Raw genomic sequence first — 23,038 nt, 5'->3', positions numbered from 1 at the left:
CGGAATCCTGCAACCAAACACACCATACGTTCTTTCTTTTACTTCTTAAGTATGAGCGAAGATTATAAGGTTTCCAAGATGATAAATTCTTAGTGTCCGTGATACTATTGAACTGAAAACTTGCACAAAGTAGAAGAGCTACAAAATACCAACTGTCTTAGGAATGACATAGAGCAAGTCCAACTTAAGAGGGGCTTAGGCCTATATAATAAATCAAGGGACTCAACCTCAAAAAATCAACTCCTATCGTTTTGAGGCTTGGACTTAAAAATTGTACTTGTGGCAAACACGTGTGTGGATTTTTGTGGGTGTGCGAAAAACGTGTGTAAACTATTTCAGTTTTTCCTTTTGGAATTCAATTGTTCTTATTAAAATTTTATTTTTTAAATTATGGGTTGGTTCCGTATTTATAGGGAACCATCACAATTTTGATCGTTGATTTGCTCTGACAATCACATGAGGAAGCTAAATTGACTCTACACTAAAAGTTGGTCGGGCTAAACCTAGGGGTTGAAGCCCAAAATTTGAATTTTGGGCCTCAGCCACGTTGGATTGGAGTTGCTATCAGCCGTAGTCAACCGTTCAACCTAACATATATTGTTGTTCTCATTGTCAAATTATTCTTTTGATCTCAGTTACATATAGTAGTTGTTTTGTGAAAACAACAATTATTTTGGATACAAAAATTTGGGTGGAAATAGAAATTGGTTTCTTTTCTGTTTTTTCTAAGCCACCAAAACCATTTCTTCTCTTTACTCCAGAACACAATCTAGTTTGGGAGCTTTCCCTCTAATCAAATCGGGTGTTTCAACGAAGGGGACTCTCCTCATTCGAGAACAAAGAGGGAAGAAGAGATATGGAGGAGGAGGATAGGGAGAGGAGAGAGGGACAAGAGATAAATGGTGGTTATCGAAAGTAGTAGTATGTGCTAGTAGTGGGAGAGAAGTAAGAAAACATCTTATTTTTCTTTTCGAATGGTAGTCGGTGACGTAAATTTGCTCACTACTCTTGCTGATGGTAGCAAAAACTTAGTCGTGGCTTTAGGGAAGCAAAACGTTTTTTCAATCCGAAAATCTTGAAAGAATGCGAATGTGTTTTATTTCCGAAAATATCTACTTTTAGAAATACAAGGTGTGACCCGTGCCTTCGACACGATGATATTTACACGACACATTATCTAGATAGACAGATTTAGAAACTCCAAATAATTTCACTTTAACACGAAAAAAATTTATTCTTTGCATACAAAAATTTGGCTTACTTAGGCTCATAAAAACTGAAGAACATAGAGTTAAAGTAATTATAATGGTCCACCACTCTTTGGTATAGTGGTAGGACATTCCTCTTAAGTCCATGAGGTCTTGGGGATCGAGACTCGGTGGAAGCAATTTATCACCAAGATCTATCTCATGTAATTTAAGCACTAAATAAAGTAGATGTTATCGGGTTTGCCTTGTAACGACTAACGTAGATCGTAGTCGACTTCTCAAAAAAAAAGAAAAATTATAATGATTACAATTACTGGTGGGAATGAAATATATTTGATAATTTCTTTTTTCATGAAAAGAAGCTGGTAAGAGAAATAGGTCAAGTTGTTTTATTTATGACATTAAAACTAACATACATTCTCTACGAAGTGCCAAAACCAAAGAGAATGAATAAAAAACAAAAAAAAAAATTCATGTAAGTGTTTGATTTAATTTCGTTTTGACATCCAATTTTGGGTCATGGGTGTAACTTCTCACATTGATAATCTAAATTATATGTTGTGAATGTTAGCGTTCTAATGAATATGGGAGTCAAGGGCTAGGATTGGAAGTGGTGAAAATGTGGACGGTGAGATTAAGACGAGTCAGCGAGTGGAAGCGGACGAGACTCTCATTAAGATTTATGAGATAATAAGGGAGAGGGCTAACCAACGAATTTAACAAGTGGGATAAGGGATAAGATTAGAGTTCCATACTTTTTTTATAACAGATTTCAATTGAGAAGGATTTCTAGACAGCATCCTTTATTAAAAAAAAGGATTATTTTGCAAATAGCCCACAACTTTATGACCGGTTTCCTGCTTAACCCCTTGTTTTATTAAAAATATCTACATGGTCCACAATTTTTTTGTTATCTTAATCATAAAATGCTATGTTGGGTTCTGATTTAAACATTTGCGATTTTGGTCCGGACATTTTGAAGAATGTCAACTACAATGTTGGACATGTTCATAGCATTTTATGATTAAGATAACAAAAAATTTGTTCTTCGAAATATATGAGATGCAGAGACAATAAACAGTTTGTCTCAGGAATTAAACAAAATATGAAGAAACAATCAATAATGTTATGAACATTCTTCAGGTGCATTTTTACATTGTTTGACACTCTTTTGGATGAATAAGAAATTTACAAAATAAGAGTTAGCCATGTAAGGATCCATTCACTAAACAACATGAGTTAGAATGTTTGGAACAATATATAAAATTCATAGACAAAAAGAAGAAAATCTAAGACAAATAAGCAACATATGCAAACATCCTTATTCATGTTGGAGACATACGGAAGAATGACAACTACAATTGGGCGCGACACGATTCACAAACTAGTTTTTCTTATCATTATTTTGAGAAGTAGCAGGTGCTCTATCCGGTTCCATAGATGAAAATTCTGCAAGCGGAATGAACAAATGATTATATGCAGTAGGAATATAGGAAAATGTTCGAGACATTAAAGCGAATGTTATCAGCATTTCTAAAAATGTTTAAAAGTAGTGGAAAATGTCAAAGGCATACTCATTCAGAATGAATCCCGAATATGAAGAGCAAAAATTTACATTAAACAATTGATAAATATGTTTCTAACAAAAGAGAAGGTGTTCTCATTATTGAAGAAGTGTCGGTATTTTGAACAACAAAGAATGCTTAACGAAGAACAATAGTTTTTTTACCAAGTAAAACAACAAAAAATCATCAACAAACCCCTGAATGTTTGAAACAAAATCCAAAATGTCTTCAACATAACTTTAAATTTTTCACAAAACCCCTAAAATGCTTAACGAAGAACAAAAGTTTTTTTTTACCAAGTAAAACACTAAAAAATCAACAACAAAACCCTAAATGTTTGAAACAGAATCTCAAATGTCTTCAACATAATTGTAAATGTCTCCAAAAACTCCCAAAATTCTTAACGAAGAACAATAAATTTTTTTACCAAGTAGAACCCCCAAAAATCATCAACAGACCCCTAAATGTTTGAAACAAAACCCAAAATGTCTTCGACATAACTTTAAATTTTTCCCAAAACCCCCAAAATGCTTAACGGAGAACAAAAGTTTTTGTTTACCAAGTACAACTACCAAAAATCAACAGACAAAACCCTAAATGTTTGAAACAGAATCCGAAATGTCTTCAACATAACTGTAAATGACTCAAAAACCCCCAAAATGCTTAAAGGAGAACAATAGTTTTTTACCAAGTAAACCACCCAATAATCATCAACAAACCCCTAAATGTTTGAAACAAAACCCAAAATGTTTTCAACATAACTTTAAATTTTTCCCAAAACCCCCAAAATGCCTAACGGAGAACAAAAGTTTTTTTTACCAAGTACAACACCCCAAAATCACCAACAAAACCCTAAATGTTTGAAACAGAATCCGAAATGTCTTCAACATAATTGTAAATGGCTCCAAAAACCCATAAAAAAATGTTTAACAAAGAACAATAACTTTTTTACCAAGTAAAACACCAAAAAATCATCAACAAACTCATAAATGTTTGAAACATGACCCAAAATGTCTTCAACATAACTTTAATTTTTTCCAAAACTCCTAAAATGCTTAACGAAGAACAAAAGTTTTTTTACCAAGTAAACACCCCAAAATCAACAACAAAACCCTAAATGTTTGAAACAGAATTCCCAATGTCTTCAACATAGCTGTAAATGTCTCAAAAACTCCCAAAATGCTTAACGAAGAACAATAGTTTTTTTTACCAAGTAAAACTCCCAAAATCATCAACAAACCCCTAAATGTGTGAAACAGAACCCCTTAACGAACAACATATTCTAAAATGCTTAAAACACCTGAATTGTTGATGATAGGCATTTAATCTTCTGTTTCAAACATTCAGTGAAATGTTTTTGGAGGCATTTAATCTTCTGTTTCAAACATTCAGTGAAATGTTGATGATTTTTAAGTGTAAACTTGGTAAAAAGCTTTTTTCTTCGTTTAGCCTTTCGGGTGGTTTTGGAAACATTTACAGTCATGTTAAAGACATTTCGGGTTCTGTTTCAAATATTTACGATTTTGTTGTAGTTATTTTGGATTTTGTCCCAGACATTCATGGGTTTGTTGATGAATTTCGAGTGTTTTACTGAGTAAATAATATTTGTTCTTAGTTTAGCATTTTGGGGGGTGTTTGGAAACATTTTCAAATATGTTGAAGACATTTTGGGTTATGTTTCAGCCATTCACGGGAATGTTGATGATTGTTTAGGGTTTTACTTGGTAAAAAAACCTTTTTTTATTCGTTTAACATTTTGGGGGTTTTTTGAAACATTTAAAGTTATGTTGCAAACATGTTGGGTTCTGATCTAAACATTTGCGACTTTGTTCCGGACATTTTGAAGAATGTCAACTACAATGTTGGAAACAGACCCCCTTAACGAACAACATATTCTAACATGCTTAAAACACCTGACAATTTGTTTGTTAAACATCAACATCTGCTTAAACGTAATTTCTAGAGAGAGAAACCGAAAAGTAGATCTAACTTTGTACTTTTTAGTTTCTTAGAACAAAAAACTGTATAATGGATTTTACCTTGTTAAAGAAATTAGAGAATGTAGAAGTAAAACTCAAAAATCTTATAAGAAGATTGAACATCATTAAATAAAACTTATGATTGTATGATGATGAAGATTAAAGAAGAAGAAGAAGATGAAACATTAAAGAAGATGCAACATTGAAGAAGATGAAGATGAAATCATACCGGTAGTTCAATGGTCGGACTTCGTTTCCGAAGAAACTAATTTCATGTCCAATCACCCAATTCCGGTTAAGGTAGAGAGAGAAAACGATAAACGTGATGAAAGAGTGACAAAGTAAAAAAACTTAGAGTTATATGGGGACGATTATGGTCTTTAGCTTGTGGGAAAGTAAAAAAGAATGAAGAAAGAAATAGTAAAAAATCTTGGTTTTTGTAATAAGAAGACTGACCAAATTAATTTGGATGGGAAAGTGGGTGGGATTTTATGGGCATGATTTTGTGTAATAAAGGGTATAGTGGTACTTGTACATAGTGGGGTTTTTTTCTCATTAATATTTAAGATTGGGCCTCTTTCTTGTTATTCCTCATATTTTGGGCCTAGAATAACGGGCCCTTAATTAAACTGGACGTTTTAAGGACTTCAAGCTTAACGTAAAATCAAAAGAATTTAATGGTTGATATTAATGATAATGTGGGACAGAGAAATATATTTATCTTTGGGTTTGTCCGTTAGCATTTTTCAACCTATTTTGTATAATAGACTAGGTAGGTTTTGAAAAAGTTTGCAAAACCAAGCGCGATAAAAAATAAATGGATCTTTTCTTCGTCTCTCAATATAATTATAATGTATTAAGAAGTATGATTTATATAAAAATCTAATATTTAATACTAAAGTTATAACTTTATAAATTACAAAAATATTAATATTTATCAAATAACATAATTTTTTAGACATTTTATATATTAACTAGTATCATTATTATATTTCTAAACATTAACTAATGTTTGTTATATTTTAAATACATATGTAATTTTAAAATATTATAAGTAATTATGTGTGTGTGTGTATATATATATATATATATATATATATATTGACATACACTGACATATGTAACTTGTATTATTCGTCAACAAAAAAAAATGTAAGTTGTATTATGTTAAATTTTTATTTAAAATTTTAGATTATGTAAATTATGTATTTAACATAATCTAACATTTATATTTAAAATACATTATAAATATTACAAATCTATTATAATCTATTATATGTTAAATACATTATTAAAATATTTGGAATATTAACTTTATTAATATTGATTTTAACATATAGTGATTTAAGAGACTAGTATTGTTTAAATAAATATATAATTTAAAATTCATCACATTTAAATAATAAATAAATATAATATAACTAACCTATTAAATAAAATATAAAACACTTATATTTTTATTAGTAACTCCATTCCTTTCGCTTAGTGGAAAGTTATTTTATTCTTTTCCCTGGATTTGTGTTGCTTCATGTGTTCGTCGTGATGAGCTTGGTCTTTGAATTTAGTCAGACACATATTACACTCCTCCACTTTGGTCGTCTTTTGTCATCCTTTTTGTTTAGGCATATTCTTGTTTTTTTTTTTGTTGAACTCTTAGGCATATTCTTGTTACCAGCATAATCAAATCTCATCCAACATACAACATAATTGATTAAGTGCGGTCATATTTGTATGGAACATTGCTTGACAAGGAGTACCACTCTCTAAGTATAATCGTTCAAATATTTGTCAAACTCAAGTCTCCTAAGTGGTTCTTTATCTACATACAATCTGCCAAATATCTATAATAGAAAATTCACGCAATATGAATAGACAACTATAATCTATCATTTATACTTAAAATACATTATAAATATTACAAATCTATCACAATGTTTTATATGTTAATACATTATTAAAATATTTGGAGATATTAACTTTATTAATATTAAATATTAATATTGATTTTAACATATAGTGATTTAAGAGATTAGTATTATTTAAATAATTAGTATGTAATTTAAAATTCATCACATTTAAATAATAAATAAACATAATATATATGGTTAAATAACATATAATAGAGTTATGTTGAGATATTTAGTGTTAGGGTCAAAGAAAAGTAAACGACATTACCATTTGGGTCAAGAGTTTGTCTGTTATAGGGTATGGGTCACAGACTAACCGTTGACCCAGTTGACTAGAGACGGTCGTTAACAACCGTTAGTCTGTGACCCAAATACTAATGTCGGTACTTTACGTTGACCCTAAAACTAAACATCTCAAAAGTAAATTGTAATGTTAAAATAGAAGCATATTGATCAATCTAACAAAACTACAATGTAATTCAAAAACATAAATGTTCAACGAATTCAATATGTCGATCGTAGAGGGAACATGCTTTGTTCTACACTTAATGTGTGTCCTCAGTTCGTTGCGTATTTTAGATGGGAAAATTGTTGTCGAAATATGAGATTCTTTTCACTACAAATTTTTTAGATCACGTTCTCTTTGTTCTCGTGACACTCGTCTTTCTTATCGTAGATCTCTCTATACTTTCTCAAATATTTTTCACAAATATCACATGGACTTAATTTTCTTCCCGAGCGTTTGATATAGTTGCCCTCTGGGAATCTCAAACGAGTTCTTACGACTATTTCATTGATACATTGAATGTGCTAAGCAGTAGATCCAATGGAGTACTGATCTATGCTAACACGACTTGTCTTTCTACCAATAATAGGGCGTCGGTGTCCATGACCCTACTAGCGGGTTCGTGTCTTTCACAACACTAACGATGGTGGAAGAGCTAGCTTTGGACTAGGCTCTGCTCTATGTCTGACAAATTCTCAAATCTGAGAAGCTCTCCGTCAAAATGTGTATGCCCTTGAAATCCACACATCTTTCAACAATTTTCCTTAAGACGCTTATGTTCCAATGATTAAAAGGTAAAGTTAGTGTTGGGGTCAATGAAAAAGTACCGGCATTAGCATTTGAGTCACAAACTAACGGTTGTTACCGACCGTCTCTAGTCAACTGGGTCAACGGTTAGTATGTGACCTAGACCCTGTAACGGACAAATTCTTGACCCAAACACTAATGTCGGTACTTTTCTTTAACCCTTACGCTAAATATCTCAATTATATTTTTATTAGTAACTCCATTCCCTTCGCTTGGTGGTACCCAAATTATCGTTGTAGGCACCCTATTTACATATGAATCCCTTAAAACTTTAGTCTTTGAGGAACGCCTATAGCTACAATGTGGGACGCTCTTTCTTTTCACGCCCATCACCCAAACATCTCAAAGCAAAATTTTTTCTGTTAAACCAGAATTTCATTCATATGGAGGAACTAAATCCAATACATTTTACATGGTTTTGAGAGTTTTGACTAATTTGAATAAAACATGAAACTTACAAAAGTAGATTACGAGACTTACAAAAATACATTGCAACAACAAAATCAAAGCAATTTCAGTTGACCTTAAATCATAAAAATCAAAGTGACGGTGCGTGAGAGATATCTGTTCTTTTATGTCATTTAGGTTGACGATTGATGACTATTAGTAGTGATTTAGAGCTTCGATTTAGTTTCAAGGTGTCAGAGTTTTGCTACTTCATTTCATTTTAATTGACATTTGAGTTTTAACTCATCTTTGAATAGATGTTAGGAGTATATCTCCGTCTCTCTCTATCTCAAAATCTCCCTCTCTCTCTCTCAAAATCTCTCCCCCTTCCACTGCAAACAGTGAGAGCCAATGGAATCGATACTGTTACTCACCCTTCACCACGCATAACAGGTATCAAATATCTCTAACCCACTTTCTCTGTTAAACTAGTGTTACTTCAATTTAGGTTTGGGTTTGTACTGATATATGTATTTGATTGGTTTCATTATTTATTTCTATGAATTTGCGATTTTGTTTATGCCATCTTAATTTAGGGTTTGTGTTATTTTGTTTGAAGACCATGAAATTAATAGACTTGACACTGATGAATTTCTCTTCTTTGTGGTTTGCTGAAGAACACCACACCACCTTTATCATGTTCACTCCATACAAATTATATTACCCTTTTGTAGAAAATTCGATCTTTTTTCTCTGTATGGTATCTAGAAAAAACCCAAGAAAATTAGGGGTTTTAGTTGTTAACCTTCGATACTGATTTTGAAGGTTTATAGGTGTATTTACAGAAAAAAAATTTAATTTTTAAGAAGGCAAAACTTCATTTTCTCCGAAACATTTAGCAGTTTGTTTGTTTTGTTTTAGACTTTAGTAGAGATGACGACTGCAGCTAGACCGACATGGGCACCAGCTAAAGGTGGACAAGAACAAGGTGGAACACGTATTTTCGGCCCCTCCCAGAAATACTCTTCAAGAGACATTGCATCTCATACAACTCTAAAACCCAGGTAAAGTTTTCCTTTTTTTTCTTTAAGCTTCACGATTCATGTGATTTTTTATGCATATAACCATATTTTGAGTCGTTGAAAGATTATAGAGAATATGGATTGTAGTTGATAACACTTTTGTTACAATATGCCCACTTTTTGAACGATACCAGAATCTATGATGTAATGTCCTTTACGGAGAGCATGAGTTCTTCGTATATTGTTCTAGTTTGGTGATGTCACATGTTGATAATCTATTAGAGTGATTACAATGACAAGGACTAACACCAAATCACTCACTAAAGAAGTAATCAACGACATCTATTGTAAGATTATATATATATATATATATATATATATATATATATATATATATATAAACACTACCAATTGATAGATTAGAGAAACCATAGTTTGAAGGAAATCGCGTCAGTTAAAAGGAGGGTTATAGATGTAGACACATTAAGGTCTCGAGCAATGTCTGGTATCCGTATCTTCAAACCAGCGGTAAAGGGCCAGAACTTGAACGGGTTATGATATCTTCCTTTCAGTTGATTAGTCTACCTACAATCGGACAAGGCTCTACAGTCTAAATTGCTAGCTAATCTGTGTTATCTTTAGTTTTAAGAAAGAATTTTAGAACACTGATAGAGGATTATTGTATTTGTATTCTCTGTTGGAAGACAATTTAAAGATTTTGGAACCCGCATTTTTGGAAGATGGAAATGTATCTACCTGCACAACCTTTTTTTCTGAAACTTCAAACGAACATATAATGATATTAAACTACAAACATGGATTGGGGGGCTTGGGTACATGTTATAACAACCAAGCCTCCCAATTGTTTATGAAGTCATTATACAAATTGTTTTTGCAACTTAAGGTTTCTAGACCAATGGAATAGAATACCTTTTACATTCTCTTCCACTAGGATACTACAAAATTCTTCTTCCTTGAAGATTTTGTTAGTTTTATCCTTCCATATTCCCCATATAATTGCTTTTGGCACCTTATCCCATTTTATCTTCCTATACTTCACCTTCTTTATCCCTTGGGCTAAAATAACCTTATTAAATTAGTTACAAGCAATTTGGGCATCAATAATTTAGTAGATAGCCTTATCGGCTTACTGGTTATAGTCATCCATTGGTTTTGTTTATGTGTAACTTACTGGCAAAACCACTACGACATGCCGACTAATGTTTAAAAGAACAACTATGTTAACATGTTGAAACCAGTGATATGAATTCTAGTTGTGCTGATTTGTAGGTTTACTAAACCAAACTGAAAACTTGCAAGTGCACAAATTGAGGTCGACCTATATTTTGCTCTTGAATATCCTAAAATAGTGTACCCAAATAAGCTTAATAATGTCTCTCAACTACTCAAAATGACTCAAACATGATGTGTTGGTGTCTACACAGCTCCCCAAAAAATATTCAAGTATGCGCAGCGCTGCAGCCAGATCCCCTTGTGAATTATCCAGGAATTTTTTTTATAACCAAAGTCAGCCGACCCAAATACTCTAATTTACTATCTTACTTTTTTTTTGTTGAAGGAATTTACTATCTTACTTAGGAAACCAGAATTGGTTTTGCAATTGGAAACCATTACCGGCCGCCTCCGTCATCCAGTAGGTAGTATTTCCATTTTACTTTGAAAACCAAATCAATTCAAGAAAAGTTGCTGAATTTAGATTAGCCCTCATGGGTCGTCATCTTGTGAAAAGCACCCCACATAGACTACCAATCCATCTGATCAAATCTTCATAATGTACTTAATTATCAAACCACATAATTCTCTAAATATCTGCATCAACTACTCGAAATTATTATTTTCTTTCTGATATCGGATATTTCCTGCAAAATTACCTACCTCAATTAGTTTCAAAGAAATTAATGACTAACGAATGTAAATTAGTCAGAAATAATCAAGCACTAGCTTACTCATCAACCAGTTCCCTACTGTTCTCCTTGTTTTTGTTTGTTCAGTCAGGTATACTGAGATATGCGTGCGATTTATGGAAAGCTTTAATTTTTTATTCCTAACATTGCATGAACATCTGTTCTTGTTTTGACAAACCTACTAGACTCAATTTTCTCAATAAATCTTTCCTTTCATTCGTAAGTTCAAAAAATGTATACAACTTTTAACTTTGACATTGGACATAATAAGTTTGATAATATACAGCTGGCAACTACACTGACACTTGAGCACATATAGATGTATATCTTGTGCCACTTGATTCCAATTGCTTAATAGTTAGTCGCAATCACTAATCACAGAAAAGAAGGACAAGATACCCAGGATGAATTACATAAGAGGAATTTACGTGAAGAGCTGGAAGATCGTGAGCGTAGGCATTTTGCTTCAAAAGATAAATCTTATCTTGGTAAGTGAAAAATGTAGCCGTTGTTCATGTTGTGGTTATGGTTGTTTCAACAAATTGACACTGAATCTTTTTCCATGTTGAAATCCTCCATATCCTGCAATATGTTTACTTGTTCCCATGTTATTAACTTATTTGTATTTTGCAGATGACAGAGATCGAAAAAAGGGCTCAGGCCACCTTCTGTTGGAAGGTGGGTGAAGAATAGTATACTAATAGTTCATTACTGTTATATCTTCTGTTCTTCCCGTGCATTATTTGTGTCCCAGGACAGGCAAGATACTGAATATCCTGTTAAAATGCAGGGATGAAGAGAGATACTGAAGACCGTATTGTTCCGCGTAACATAGATGCTGATGATTCTGACGTGGATGATAGAAGTGAAGACGAAAGGCAAACTTCTAATTTCCATTTCTTTATTCGGGAGTCTTACACATTCATTCTCGCTCTAGTATAGCTATATAGATGAGCCATTATGTCTCGAAAGACATTCTGGTATCACATCGATGCGGAAGCTTTTCCTTATTTTATCCTTTTAGAGGGTTTTAGACTAATGTGCTTCCTTATCGGGGGGTTGCATTCTTTGTGTGTTTTTTAGATATTTAATACAACTCAAGTTGCATTTTCCCTGCCTTTCTATCTAGGAAGAAGTCTTTTGATTTTTTTTTCCAGGAGCAGAATAATATATTGAATTGAGAAATGTGGTAATGACAAAGTTCAGATCTCGATTGCTTCTCATGTTCTTTCTTCTAGAAACTCAAAACTAGCCAATAAAGACCTAAAATTCCTAATGCTGAACCAAAATCTCCTACACGTAGTTACAAAGACTTTTTGTACAGCATTTTGTGCAATTGGTCGTTTTAACCAAAACCCTACGTTGATATACTGATGAGTTTAAGATAATATGTCCTTTTACGAACTTTATTTGTTTAGATTTGTTTACCTATACATCAGTCGTAAATACTCTTGATATCTATATGCCTCAAATAGATGATAGTTGTTTTTCTCTTTCTTACATATCTTGGTTTTATCCTTTTAGGTAACTCATACGCTTTCTAATTGTCATATCTTTTTTATGATACTTACCATTTTGTGGTTTCTAAATATTGTGTGGGTAGTGATGAAGATGACGACGATGAGGATGACACTGAAGCTCTATTAGCTGAACTTGAACGTATAAAGAAAGAAAGAAACGAGGAAAGGTTACAGAAGGTATGATTTTCGCATCTTCAGCTACAGCTTTTTTATCACGACCAGCACAGTAAAATGGTTGATTAGTAAAGATTGCTATTATGGTCGTTATTAACAAGCATTTTTAATGACTGACATCAGGAGCGAGAACAACAGGAGGAAGAACTAAAGGTAAAAGAAGCAGAACTTATTCGAGGCAATCCTTTGCTTAATGGTGTGTGACATCGTTTACTGTTAAAAGAAGGTTAGTCTTTCGAAATTCTTATAAATTCCCTCTTTAGCATATAATTTCTAAACCCTAGTTTTACATGTTAGAGATTAGAGTGTTAGAGAATAGATAGTCATATGAGTTATCCTAGATAGTCCCACATTGGATGGGCTATTATTAGTATTGGTACCTTGAGCCTATATAAAGGCTTCATATGTAATAGCTAAGCATTCAACTCACTCTCAATACTATTCTCCTTCTCCCATATTATTTATCTTACATGGTATCAAGAGCATTGTTACTCTAACGAGTTTGATCCTAGGGTTTTCCGACTAACCGGCGGCGGTAGCTCCGTCAATGGCTACCGTCCGCCGGAATATTATCGGTTTAGTTGTTTAGTCTACTCTTTTTTTATCCAAATGAATTAGATTTTCTTTTAGTAGTCAAGTTTAGTTTCAAAAATTTTGATTCTTGATGTAAGTCTTCAACAATGTATGGTTTTCACCATTAAAATTTGAAGGATTGAAGATCAATCTCTAACTCTTGATCTATCTATCCCTACTTATTAATAGTAGGAGATGATGATCTAAACGAGTAAAGCAAACAACTATATTTTGTTCAACTTTCACGGTGGTCTTCCTTTGAAAATCCAAATATCTAGCTCCATTAAAAAGAAAAATCTATCTAATTCTCTCTTTATTTCTCTCTCTTTCTCTCATGGCATGATTACCCATAAAATATCTTCACTCCAAACACACACAGAGAAAATCTTCTAATTTACTTTGATTCATCACTTAAATTTCTTAAGACCCATCTCTTAAAATCCCTGTTTCTCTATTTCTCTATCTACCCACTTTCTCTCTCAACATGGGTTTGGCATGGAACTACTATTTTTCCTAATGGTTCAATCATCTTCTTCAATTATTTCCCACTTCTCTTACTACTACTACTAAATTCCTCTCTCTCTCTATAAGCTTTAGCATTTGAGTTTTTCTTTCTTATTCTTGCCGGAAATGTCAGGTTTTCCGCCAACTGCGAAAATTTCAAATATGGGTATTGTAGCCAGTGGAGAAATAATGTGGATCAGAAGTTGTTCTTGAAGCATAGAAAGATGAAGGTGGAAATATGACCTAGGGTTTTAGCTTCTATTTCTTTAGTATGTGGGTGCCTATAAAATTTTGGATGACTAAGTTTAAAATGGTTGGGCCTCTTCCCTGGTGTGCTCTTAAAATGGTAATATTTAGAACCGCCTGATGCTTTCATATAAAAAAAAGGATTTCATGGGAATTGTGGTGCCTATAACTTGGTGTGATATTGTGTGGTGATGTGTTCAAGTGTGCTTCTAAAATCTTCTCCCAACATTTGGTCATAAATCTTTTTCATTATTTACCTTTCTCACTCTAAATTTCTCACAAATCTTTCTTTTTGAAGCCTAAGTAGGCCACCCAATCAATGTTTTTCTTCTCTCTTTCTCATTCCCAACGGGCCAAGCTATTAAGTTTTTCTTTTCTCTCTCAAGCCCAAATGGGTCAATCTATTAAGCTTTTCTTTTCTCTCTCAAGCCCAAATGGGCCAAGCTATTAAGCTTTTCTTTTCTCGTTTAAGCCCAAATGGGCCAAGCTGTTAAGCTTTTCTTTTCTATCTCAAACCCAAATGGGCCAAGCTATTGAGCTCTCTCTTTCAACTCTTTCTCTTTCAAGCCCAAGTGGGCCAAGCAAGCAATGTTTTTTCATCTTTCTTTCTCATTCTCAAGTGGGCCTAGCTATCATGCTTCTTCTTTCTTTTTCAAGCCCAAGTGGGCAAAGCTCCACTATTCTACAAGCACCAACACACATTAAATCAACACCAACAGTAGTAGTGAAAGAAATTGAAGCATCATCAAGGTGATGTCTACACAAACTCATGGTCTTCTACACTTGCAAGTCCCATTAGTTTGAGGGGGAGTATTATGGAGGAAACTAAGTCACCATTAACCAATGAAGTACAAGAGAAGAACAAAAGTTGTTTTGCATTTAAGTTATTTTATTTTGTGTTTAGATGATATTGTAATGAGTAAGGTTTTATTGTATCAACCCATTCTACTTATCAATATCTTGATAAGTACATTGGTTTGAGGGGAGAGTGTTAGAGAATAGAAAACATATGAGTTATATCTTAGATAGTCTCACATTGGATGGGCTAATATTTGGTTTCCCTTATAGAGCCTATATAAAGGCTTCAAGTGTAATAGCTAAGTAATCAACTCACGATCAATACAACTCTTCTCCCTCTCATATCATTTATCTTACAGTGTAAGATAAATAATATGGGAGAAAGAGAATAGTATTGAGAGTGAGTTGAATTCTTAGCTATTACATATGAAGCCTTTATATAGGCTCAAGGTACCAACACTAATAATAGCTCATCCAATGTGGGACTATCTAGGATAACTTATATGACTATCTATTCTCTAACACTCCCCCTCAAACCAATGTACTTATGAAGATATTGATAAGTACAATGGTTTGATACAATAAACTTTACTCATTACAATAACATCTAAAAACAAAATAACTTAAAGGCAAAACAACTTTTGTTCTTCTCTTGAATCAATAGTGATTTGGTTTCCTCCATAATACTCCCCCTCAAACTAATGGGACTTGCAAGTGTGGAAGACCACGAGTTTGAGTAGATTTCCCTTGATGATGCTTCAAATTCTTACTACTAATGTTGGTGTTGCTTTAATGTGTGTGCTTGAGGTAAATAAGATGTAGAATAGTGGTAGTTTTGACCCACTTGGGCTTTAAACAAGAAAGAAGAAGCATGATAGCTAGGCCCACTTGAGAATGAGAAAGAAAGATGAAAAGCTTAGCCTACTTAGGCTTCAAAGAGAAAAAACATTGATTGCTTGGCCCACTTGGGCTTGAAAGAGAAAGAGTTTGAAAAGAGAAGCTCAATAGCTTGGCCCACTTGGGCTTGAAAGAGAAACAATTGCAAGGGAGAAGCTTAAAAGCTTGGCTCATTTGGGCTTGAAATGGAAATAGTGGTAAGAGAGAAGCTTAATAGCTTGACCCACTTATGCTTGAATTAGAAATAATGGTAAGAGAGAAGCTCAATAGCTTGGCCCACTTGGGCTTGATAGAGAAATAGTTGAAAGAGAGAAACTTAATAGCTTGGCCCACTTGGCATGAGAAATAGAGAACAAAAAGCATTGAATGCTTGATCCACTTGGGAAAGGTAAAGAAGAAAAATCCGTGAGAAATTTAGAGTGAGAAAGGTAAAGTATTAAAAAAAGATTTTAGAAGCACATCACCACACAACATCACACCAAGTTATAGGTACCACAATTCCCATATATATATTTTTATTGAAAGCACCAAGTAGTTCTAAAGAGTATTAATCTTAAGAGCACACAAGAGAAGCCCAACAACTTTAAACCTTGTGATCCGAAACCTTAAAGGCACCACATAATGAAGTTAGAAACCCTAGATCATTTTACTTTCTTTTTTCCCTATTCCAACTTCCAAGAGCAGCAGCTGACCTTCAGCTCCACCACTTTCAAAATAGGTCGGTTCCTTTTGACTACTGAACATAACCGATCATTTGGAGCTTCAGCAGCAATTAACTATCAATACAATTACTATGAAAAAGATGAAGAAGCAAGAAAAACTCCATTAATGGATACAAAAGGTTTGTTCTCAATAAAGACTGGAACCTACATGAACTCCATTAAAAAAAACTCATTTCTTAAGCTATTTGGAGTAAGAAGACGAAAACCTCGTTGATCTAAAACAGAGAGAGTTAGGAAGATGCAACTTGATGATTGTGTCATTGAAGATAATAAATCATTGTTGATTGAGAGACCCATTTTCAGTTTTTTTTTCTTTCGGTTATCTTAGAAGTTGCTAGAGATTTCCGGTGGTTTGGTGAATGCTTTGTGATCACTAGAGAGAGGAGAAAGTCTAGAGAAATAGAGGAAAGTCTAGAGATATAGAGAGAGGAACCCCTAGAGAGAGAGGGATTTTGGAAACAGGGGTTGAAAAGGGACACAACATCAAAGTTGAACAAAAAATATACTCATTACTTAAGCTCATTGAGAAGATGACAACCTTCTTAACTATAATGATGAACCAGATGAGCTATTTCTGATCTTATAAAAATGTTTTAAGAAGGAATAGAGTAAAAGAAAAACAAAGTGAAACCTCACTGATGTTGACAAAAGTAGAAGAGATGGAGAAGAGGAAATCTGTTGGAAAGGAGATGAAAGTAAGATCTGTTTTCTTCTATGTTCATCATCTATTGCTAATGTGAAGCAGAGATGATGGAGGACTGAGAAGATAACACAAAAAAAAATTTAAGAACTAATTTAACTAATTTATTTAATGAAAACAGTAAAAGACACTATTGCATTCCGGTAACATTCCGGCGGGCAGTAGCTATTGACGAGCTACCGCCGCCGGTTAACTAGAAACCCTAGGATCGAACTATGCTCTTGATACCATGTAAGATAAATGATATGAGAGGGAGAAGAGTTGTATTGATTGTGAGTTGATTACTTAGTTATTACACTTGAAGTCTTTACATAGGCTCTATAAGAGAAACTTAATATTAGCCCATCCAATGTGGGACTATCTAAGGTGCTGTTTGTTTTTCTATTTTTTCAGATCTGAAATCTGAATTGGAACTTAATTCAGATTTCAGATGTTTGTTTTTAGATTTAAGAAAATCTGAAAAATTAGCTGAATATGGTAATTGTCTGAATGGGCTGAAAAATAGTCCACTTATTTCAGACTTCAAAACAAGTCTGAAATATAAGTCCAATTTCTGAAATGGGTGAAATGACTCTTGTGCCCCTGTGTTTTAGAAAAAAATTTCATCTCATCTAGATTTCTACCACCACCACCGCCGCCAGGACACTACCGCCACCACCAACACCAACGGAACACCGCCACCACCAACACCAACGGGACACCGCCACCAACAAAACACCCCACCACCACCAACAGGGCACCACCACCACCAACACCACCAGGAACAAAATAACACCACCACAAACAAAGTCACGACTCGCACTACACAACCTACACCGGGTCCGATGAAATCCTTCGTCGGATCTGGCGAGGGGCTTCTTGTTTGAAACCCTCGCCGGATCTGGCGAGGGTTACCTTTTTTATTCGAGAGAGAGGGTGAGAGAGAGAACTTATGAGAGAGAAAAAGGGCTTGGTCTTCAGAGAGATTGAGAACTTCTGATCTTCGAGAGAGATAGAGGGCTTCTGATCCGAAAGAAATAGAGAAAGAGAGAGTAGCAGCCATTGGAGAGAGAGAGGGAGCAGTAAAGAAAGAGATAAAAGGAGAGATAGAAATTTTAGGGTTTGGGTAGGTTTTATTTTTCCCAGCCATTGGAGAGAGAGGGAGCCGTAAAGAGAGATAGAAAAGGTGAAATAAGAATTTTAGGGTTTAGGTTAGGTTAGGTTTGTTTTTCAAACTATCATAAGGGTATATATGTAAAAATTGTTATTCAGTTCAAATAATTCAGATTTAGAAAACAAACATACTAACTTACAAAATATATAGCCCAATTCAGATTCAGCCAATTCAGTTCAGCCAATTCAGATTCAGACATTAAAAAAAAACAAACAACACCTAAGATAACTCATATGTTCTCTATTCTCTAACATTACATACCAAAAGAACTTGAAAATTCGCCTATCTGCAACTATATAATTTGCTTTTCTGTTTTGTGATAAGGTGGGATGATGATGTGGTCTTTAAGAACCAGACTCGTGGTGAAGCTAAGACCCCCAAGCGATTCATAAACGACACCATTAGAAGTGACTTTCACAGAAAATTCTTGCATAAATACATGAAATGAGATCAAGCTTCACTTGGAACAATGAATTTGATGGAACTAAGTTTTCAGTATTGTAAGTTTGAGACCTAAAAGCTTTTGTGCTAAAACTGAAACTTCATTTAGGTTTATCCTATGTATAAGTGAATGTACAATCAAATTGAAGTTTATCAAATTTCTTTTATTTCTTTGTTAGTTGGTAAAAATAGAATGTGCAAATTGTTGGGTCGATGTTCATCAACTGTATTTCTTCTGTTCCGAACTTCTGCATTAAAATAGTATGGTTGTGGTGGCGGTGATTGTGGATGGTGGTGTTTGTGGTTTCGATGACGGGTTGGGATGGTGGCACAGGTTTGTTGGTGATCGGAAGGTTTTTGTAATTAAATCAATTTTCAGAACACAATAATATGACCTCGTTATTTGGATCAAAAAATAAGAAAAGTAAAATCAATATATATGAAAATTGTTATAGGATGGTGTGGACCAGCCTTCTAGGCGGCTAGTGATAGTGTCTATTTTGGCACATCTATGTCTCAACCTCACTAGGGAAGGGTGTTTAACCTCTTGGGAGAAGCACCACACTTCGTCTCACCACTGATGTATGTTTGCTTTACAACACACCCTCCTAAGACTACATCATAGTAGGTGAATCGCGTTGATAACGTGTTATAGGATGGTGCGGACTAATTTTCTGGGTTGCTATTCATTGTATCCGATTTAGCGCATTTAGGCCTCACGATTTTAAAAGACCTCACTAGGGAAGGGTGTTTAACCTCTTAAGAGGAGCACCGCATTCCGTTTCACCACCGATATGGGATTCCTTTATAACAAAAATAAATTATCTGAACCAAGTAAACCATCTATAAGTGTTAACCTCCCATAATTTTAAAATGGTGGGTGAACGTCAAATATCAAAGAGTTGAGGGTGTGATGAAGATTTGATGACTTCTAGGGAGTTCAAAATAAATTTCTCTATAGATTAGAATTAGGCAAACAACTAGCGTTCCTCAACTTGGTACCAATTTGAAGGGTTGACTGTTATCAGTACTGTAAGCCCTAATTCTGATAATTTCTTGAAAGAAAAAAAAGGGTGACCATGAATGAAGCTCAAGAAATCCTCATCAATTCTCTCACCAGCTTGGGAATTTCTCTCCCCATACAAATTTCTACTTTCAAAGACCTAACACCAGATTTGCTACTTTCAATCTGCGCTCAATCGCTTCACCAAATCGACAATTCGATATCGTTTCCGACCTCCTTACCGGATTCAATGGCAGACAGGTTCAAGATCTGTACGGAAATTTCTTCTGCCATCAAAAGTTTAGGTTATAGGAGAGACTTAAGCTTCCATCAGGTCAGTATACTGTCTTTATATACTAGTGAAATTAGGTTTAGATTATCAGATCTTGTTAGCTCTCTGTAATTAATGGAGGTTTGATTGAATTAAACTGAGAAAGTATAATTAGATGTGATTTTGGTATAATTAGATTGGATGTAAATTTAGTGAAATTAGATGTAGTTTTGTTGAAGAAATTGATGGAAAAGGTTGAAGCTTTTCGCGTTTTGGGAGTGTTAAGTTCATTGTTGATCTCTATTAGCTTATGTATTCAAAATTGTTAGCGATTTTGGTTTCATTGTCTTTTTCGCTTGTTCAAAAACCTTATTAGGTATTAAGGGTCTTTGGGGGTTTATGGGGAACTTGGAATGAACATTGTTTCTTTAAGGTTCAATTGTTATGCTTGTTGTTCTGAATTATTTGCTTGCTTACAACAGAATATATATGTGTTGCTTACGGCAGTTCCTGTATCCTTCGGAAGACGACTCGTATAAGTTAGTGAGATTTTTGGTGGAAAAGCTGTCCGAAACATCAAATGATGGAAAATTGGCTGACAATGAGACGGTGTCGTTAGTGGAAGATGATCAATCTAGAGGCATCTCAAGGAATGATGGGCCAGGGCTAGATCAGGATAGTCACACATTCAGGACGAGATTGGAGGAGCTAAGGTTGAAAGACGAGAATCCGGAGTCCATAATCATCGGGAAGGAAGTGTCTATCAACAGCCCGGCTGATGCTTGTTTAGTCATGCAACAGAATGATGAACCTGTCGTTATAGAAAGTTCAGCTCAAAAAAACGATGTTCATGTTACAGAGCTTCAGCATAAACTAGATTATCTTCAAGAGCAATCATCCATGGTAGGTTGATTTTATTCGCATAGTGAAACAATGTGATCTTGCTCTTTCATTGATGCAACTAAAAAATTCCATCTAATTTTTGGTTTACTTTTCTGCAGTTAAGGGTAAGGATAGAAAATGTTAGGAGTCAAGAAAGAAAACTGACAACTGAGCTCAAAGAGAAAACTTCAGAGTCTCAGGATTTGGAGGTTGAGCATGAGATGCTGAGAAAGGTGGTTGAAATGACGTCGGATGACCAACATCCTGTTGATGTCTATATTGAAGAGTTAAATAAACAAGTAGAAGAAAGAAAGCGAAATCTTGTGGATTTGGAGATACAGAGGTAACTGTTTTTTATTTTATTGTGGACGGGTCATGGGAATTTGTCTACCTTAGGACTTATTTTCATACATAAAATAAAAATTTGTGGATGCTTTAAAAAACTCAAATTGGAGGCACAAATATAAGTATTTGGAACTTTAGGATTTTCATTTTATTGGATAAACTACAGTATTTACCGAGTATAATTTATTAAAATTTACGAATTACATGTTTACCTCCTCCAGTAATGCTATTGAGAAGTCACTGTTGGAGAAAAAGAGAAACCTCGAGGAATCATTTTACGCACAATGTCCAGAATTGAAGGAAAAGCTTCAAAAGATGAAAGAAATTGAGCTGGAAAGAGAGACCATCAGATTAGAAATCCAAGAGAGGTACTTCAACTTTTAAGTTCTAACAGCAATCTATAATAATAAATCTGTTTGATCACATTTCCTGTTTGTATCGAACTAAAACTTAAGATTATTTTCAACTTGTCTTGTCTTTTTCTTTCTTCCAAGTCGAGGAATCTACGTATGCTGTTATCAAGATATAGTTTTTTTTTGTTGATTTTTATCTCTTTTGTTGTTTTCTTAATAAAAGAACAGGGAATATGTTTTCAAGTTTTAGTGAAATCGCCTTTTTAATTCTGTCTGACCTTATGAGCTCTTATTTGGTGATCTAGAGAAAAGGAACATTCTCGACTTTCTGTGGAGCTTAAGAACCAACAGAAAGTGGCATCGAGAAAGTCCTATATCCAGCGGATGACTGAAATTACAAAAAATAGCAGAAAACAAGATGCTGACATTGAACGAATCTTGAAAGATACACGTGAGCTTCAGATTGAGAGCAATTCTATCCAAGAACGTCTTCACCGCACTTATGCAATAGTTGACGAGACTGTATCCAGGTACCATTTGTTTGATAAATGCAACCTATTAGTAACCCATAACACTTGGGATTATCACATCTGTTTTTGTACGAGTCAGATTCGCAAGGGATAGGATGTTAAATTTCTTTCCCATTCATACTTATATATTCCTAAAAGAATTGAACAATGACTTGTGACGTTTGTAGGGATGCAAAGAAAGATCCTGTGAGGCGGCAAGCTTATATGCTACTAACCAGCATCCACGAGAGTTTCGATTTGTTATCTCAGAAAATCCTAACAACTGATAGAGCTAGGAGAGAAGCGACAGAACAAGAAGCGAAACTTTCAAAGATGGCATCCCGTAGTTTAAATATAGATAAACTGCAGGCAGATCTCGAAGCCATCAGAAGGGAAAATGAATTCCTAGAACAACAGCACAGGCAGAAATGAAGCAAGTATAATCCCATATTCCCTGAGCTTATTTTGTTCATGTAGATTGATACAGATTTAGTCCGTCTTTAACTATTTACTTCTGAATTATATGTTTTGTTTATACTTGAGTTCTTATAACTATTAAAATTTGTAATTTGTAAAACAGAATGTTCAATTTTATTCATTGGATTTATTTTAAGAACTCTGTTGTGTTTATGTAGTGGTGTCGAACTGGCCAGCCCAGCTCGTCCAAAGTCGGCTTACGGACCTGGCCAGCCCGTGAACCAGAGAGATTGGCCCATCCTGGGCCTTCTTATAGTAGCTGCGCTGACCCGACCCATGGACTGCCAACTTTCCTTTTTGTAATTTTTCCTCATTGTCTTTACTTGTATTTGACAAAATAGAAGATTATTTCACTCGAATGAGTCAGACATCACGAGTTTAGAT

General features: G+C 34.3%; 1 protein-coding gene and 1 pseudogene across 3 annotated transcripts; both read left to right on the top strand.

Annotated features, from left to right (window-relative positions):
• The first annotated feature begins 8,240 nt into the window (after nucleotides 1-8,240).
• LOC147556058 (uncharacterized) lies at nucleotides 8,241-18,985 on the top strand (annotated as a pseudogene). The gene is made up of 8 exons (XR_015235120.1): nucleotides 8,241-8,592; nucleotides 9,061-9,203; nucleotides 11,468-11,574; nucleotides 11,720-11,764; nucleotides 11,877-11,964; nucleotides 12,690-12,783; nucleotides 12,904-13,006; nucleotides 18,698-18,985. The product of XR_015235120.1 is annotated as an uncharacterized LOC147556058 (transcript).
• Nucleotides 18,975-22,793, top strand: LOC147556057 (coiled-coil protein). 2 transcript variants are annotated; one of them, XM_086663788.1, is made up of 6 exons: nucleotides 18,975-20,151; nucleotides 20,571-20,991; nucleotides 21,090-21,313; nucleotides 21,537-21,683; nucleotides 21,974-22,198; nucleotides 22,366-22,793. In XM_086663788.1, the coding sequence occupies exons 2-6, from the start codon at nucleotides 20,578-20,580 to the stop codon at nucleotides 22,607-22,609; spliced, it is 1,254 nt and encodes a 417-aa protein (XP_086519914.1). In that variant the 5' UTR covers nucleotides 18,975-20,151; nucleotides 20,571-20,577; the 3' UTR covers nucleotides 22,610-22,793. The 2 variants fall into 2 exon arrangements, with proteins under 2 accessions (XP_086519914.1, XP_086519913.1); XM_086663787.1 differs by having other exon boundaries at nucleotides 19,779-20,151; nucleotides 20,596-20,991.
• Nucleotides 22,794-23,038: the final 245 nt, after the last annotated feature.

Source organism: Eschscholzia californica, unplaced genomic scaffold (genome assembly GCF_041429995.1).
Source record: "Eschscholzia californica isolate CP2 unplaced genomic scaffold, dmEscCali1.0.p SCAF_2, whole genome shotgun sequence".
NCBI classification, from domain to species: Eukaryota; Viridiplantae; Streptophyta; class Magnoliopsida; order Ranunculales; family Papaveraceae; genus Eschscholzia; species Eschscholzia californica.
Note: the sequence above shows the minus strand (reverse complement) of the source record. Positions and strands in the feature narration are given on the sequence as shown.